The sequence below is a fragment of the Rhagoletis pomonella genome, unplaced genomic scaffold, assembly GCF_013731165.1.
Source record: "Rhagoletis pomonella isolate Grant_MI unplaced genomic scaffold, Rhpom_1.0 Rhpom_scaffold_02104, whole genome shotgun sequence".
NCBI classification, from domain to species: domain Eukaryota; kingdom Metazoa; phylum Arthropoda; class Insecta; order Diptera; family Tephritidae; genus Rhagoletis; species Rhagoletis pomonella.
The window spans coordinates 28,703-32,206 of record NW_023460658.1 but is presented as its reverse complement, the minus strand read 5'-3'; the positions used below and the strand labels follow the sequence as shown (position 1 = coordinate 32,206).

Below are 3,504 nucleotides of genomic sequence, written 5' to 3'. Positions count from 1 at the left end.
CAGTTATGTGCTTTTTTGGAGAGCAAAAACAGGGCTCGAATCGTAACATCCGTTCACGGATCGAAAACCATACGAAAGAAAATTACGTGATACGTCAGGCAATATAAGCTGAATGGGGCAAAGAGTACGTTCACGTATATCATAATCCGAAAACTGTGTTTTTACGTGACGAGTAATACGAGCCCAGATTTTTTCAGAGTATTTCTAGTTCTGAGCGCCCAATTCTATTTCGTATCACTTCTAAACCAAAGGAGATATAAAAACGGAAAATGCGGAAATGTAGGCAATAAATGGTTAATAAAATATGCAATAAAAATTTTTAGAAAAACTCACATAACTATTTTTGTTGGCGCAGCAACGATATGTACATAAGTCAGTGAATTGGGTTTTCTTTTTTGTTTATTAGCAATAAGAATATATTTTGTAGTGAATTGTTTATTTTTGTTTTGTTTTTTATTGTTATCCTGACAGGATATGTTATTGTCCTTTCTGTTTTAGTATTTAGTGATAAGATTGTGAATCCTTTTTAATTTTTTTTTAACCTTAAAGGATAGCTATTGCATTACAGAAGACTGTACAACCTCAATTGAGCTGTTAATTTATTACAAATAAAAGTTTTTACAAATGAAAGTTCGTCACTATTTATAGACGAAACACTACTAATAACTTTTTTTGGGGGAAACGCTGAAAATCTAAAAGTTGCCTGCAAAAATTTTAAAATGCCGCGACCATATGTACATAAATATTTAAATTTATATATACCTAACTTAAAGGGAGGCTCCTATATTATTTCTTGTTGATTGAGCTACAGCAGTATATTGCGATGATGCTACTGATATTGCATTCATTTCAACCGGCTCCAGTACTTCACACTCAATAATGTGTGTGCTTGCTTTAAAATGAATGCATATATTATGCAACGCACAACACACATTTATAATTTTTGCTGCTTTTTCGGGAGTATAGTGCAAATCTCGAGCACCAAGGATACACCTCCACCTGTTCTTCAATACACCATTGGTCCGTTCGATAATGTTGCGACATTTTGCGTGTGCTTCATTGAACCTCATTTGCGTTGAACCTTCCTCCGGAGTTCTATGAGGTGTTAACAGCCACGGTTCCAAAGGGTATCCAGCATCGGCTAATTACAAATAAACCAAAAGTATTAGATACATTTGTACTCAAGTATATAATAAAATAAGGTTACCTAAAAGCCAGAAGTTATTCCCTCCTCGCAAGTACTCCCTTTCAAAACAGGCACGCAAGTCGCTATTATTCCAAATAAAGGAATCATGGCATGCACCAGGATGGGAAGCATCAACGAACCGAATCCTCATTTCATTGTCACAAAGCTAAAATGTACACATACAGGTCTATTCTGCACGTTACCGAAGATTTTGTAACCGGAAAATTTTATTACCAAAAAATGTTACCAGTTCTTGTCACCGCGATTCTAGGTACGTTGGCAATGCAGTTAAAATATTCAGCAATTCAGCTATGCAGAATTGAGAAAATTCTGGCAATGCATTTTTCACGGGGCAATACTTTGTTACCAGCTTATGAGATGGTAACAAAATTTACCGGTTACAAGAGTACACAGAATGCGAAAAGGGTCTAAAAATTTACAAGAACTTTATTTACCAGTTAAAAAATTTTTATTGCCAGCGCAGAATAGACCTGATAAGCACAAACATATCGCACACCGTCTTCAAAAGAGGCAAAACTCAAAATTTGGCATTTTTGAAATTATGCGCTAAAAATGGACACAGAGCTTTTATTTAACTTTCAGCAAAAGCAAAATGTTTGTCATAATTTGTTAAAAAAAACCTGAAGTCTATTCTCCCTTGCCCAAATGATTATCGTGTGCTAAGAAACAGTTTTTCTCATTTTCTGATAAACGTGTAATTTTGAGTTGTGACCCTTTTGAAGACGGTGTGCGATATGTAAAGCTGTGGTCAATGAGATAGTATCAAAATTCAAAAGGATGTTGTTTGCAACTTATGTACGTTTATTTATTTATTTTCATTTGAAACATAGTTCGTTCAATAACAGAAACCACGTAAATAAAAGTTTCAAAGCTTTCACAAAATTCACAAAAAGTAATCAAGCTAAAAAAAAAAATCATTAAAATTTCAACCTTTTTATTCAGTATTTTTAGAAAAGTTTCAAATTGAATGGGCTATAAAACTGCATACTTGAAACTTTTCTAAAAATACTGAATAAAGAGTTTGAAATTTTTATGATTTTTTTTAAGTTTGATTAATTTTTATGAACTTTGTGCCAGGTTTGAAACTTTTGTCTATCTTATTGACCGCAGCTGTATATCCGCATTATATAAAAAATGTAAAACAAACAGTAACTTACAATCATAACGTTTAGGCTGTAGTGACCTTTTCTATTGTAGTAAATGTGGGCGTTTCGTGGTGGAGCAATTATCCTCACATGGGTACCATCAATGCATCCAACCACACCAGGAATACCATGTTTTGCGTAAAACGCTAGCGCTTTCTTCCGGTTCTCTTCATGGCCTTCGCTCACTTTTATCCACTGTGGGCACAAGTGATTTTCATACAGAGTTAACACTTCTGATAGTACCTTGCTAAAACTGGATTGGGCCAATGCTACATCGGAGTCTTTTCCAAGTCCCGTCTGGTACCCGCCTTCAGCAAAAAACCGTAAGCACCCGCTTAATTTTGTTAAGGGGGATACTGCAAAAATCTTTTTTGCAGGCTCTGAAACTGCTATCAGCACGTCCAACAGGTACTTGAATGCGGGTTTGTTCACCCTGTAGTACTTTTCAAACCTATAGTAGTAAGAAAAATACTATTTAAATTGATTCGAGATATAATTTTAACTTACAAAGACTCAGGTAACTCGAAAGGATTCATATCATCCTTAGTTGCCTTCGCGCAATTCTTTCGTGCCTAGCTTCCTGCTCCGCCTCTTCTGCTGCTAAACGCAAAGCAATAGAATGCATCTGTAAATCTGTAAAGTAAAAATTTAGGGTTTAATATATTTCCAATTGAAATTATTAAAAAATAGTGCACAGATATAGTATTTTTTATTTGTCTACAAGTGTGTGTAGTTTTTTGATTCGGGTCACGCGTTTGAGCACAGCAACCCAAAATCGTTGTACAAATAACTATGCAGTACCCAATGCATTGCTTGTTTTTAGTAAAGGATTGTGTGTAGTAAATGTCGATGAGCGTTTCCAAAGCTGGAAAATCACCGTGCAATGAACGTTGTCCTTAAACTTTAAACTTTAGTTTAATACTAATATATAAAATTCCCGAGTGCTGGTTCCTTGAATGTAGCAAATGGTACCCTTATGCTATTTGACCACTTATTTTGGATTATTGTATGGAAACCGGCGACCCAAATCCAAAACTTTTAACTTACACGTGTAGTTAAAAGATTAAACTTTAGTTTAACACTAATATTTAAAGTTGCGGAGCACTAGTTTATTAAAAATGTGTATTCCAAAATTCACTGTGGCAACTGGAG

General features: G+C 34.8%; 1 protein-coding gene across 2 annotated transcripts; it reads right to left on the bottom strand.

The window, feature by feature from the left end:
* Positions 1–720: 720 nt before the first annotated feature.
* Positions 721–2,986, bottom strand: LOC118753099 (putative nuclease HARBI1). Of its 2 annotated transcripts, XM_036487962.1 has the most exons (4): positions 2,860–2,986; positions 2,365–2,803; positions 1,208–1,269; positions 721–1,141 (listed from the first exon to the last, which is right to left on the bottom strand). In XM_036487962.1, exons 1-3 carry the CDS (start codon positions 2,886–2,888, stop codon positions 1,249–1,251), a joined length of 489 nt encoding a protein of 162 aa, XP_036343855.1. In that variant the 5' UTR covers positions 2,889–2,986; the 3' UTR covers positions 721–1,141; positions 1,208–1,248. The 2 variants fall into 2 exon arrangements, with proteins under 2 accessions (XP_036343855.1, XP_036343854.1); XM_036487961.1 differs by lacking the exons at positions 2,365–2,803; positions 2,860–2,986 and having other exon boundaries at positions 1,208–1,442.
* Between the last annotated feature and the right edge of the window lie 518 nt (positions 2,987–3,504).

What these genes read in the sequence shown, in the direction of transcription:
- LOC118753099 (XM_036487961.1), bottom strand. Translation starts at nt 1,337, where the DNA reads ATGAGGATTCGGTTCGTTGATGCTTCCCATCCTGGTGCATGCCATGAT. An exon ending in GAATAACTTCTGGCTTTTAG is followed by an intron (nt 1,142 to 1,207) that starts GTAACCTTATTT and finishes ATTTGTAATTAG; the next exon opens with CCGATGCTGGATACCCTTTG.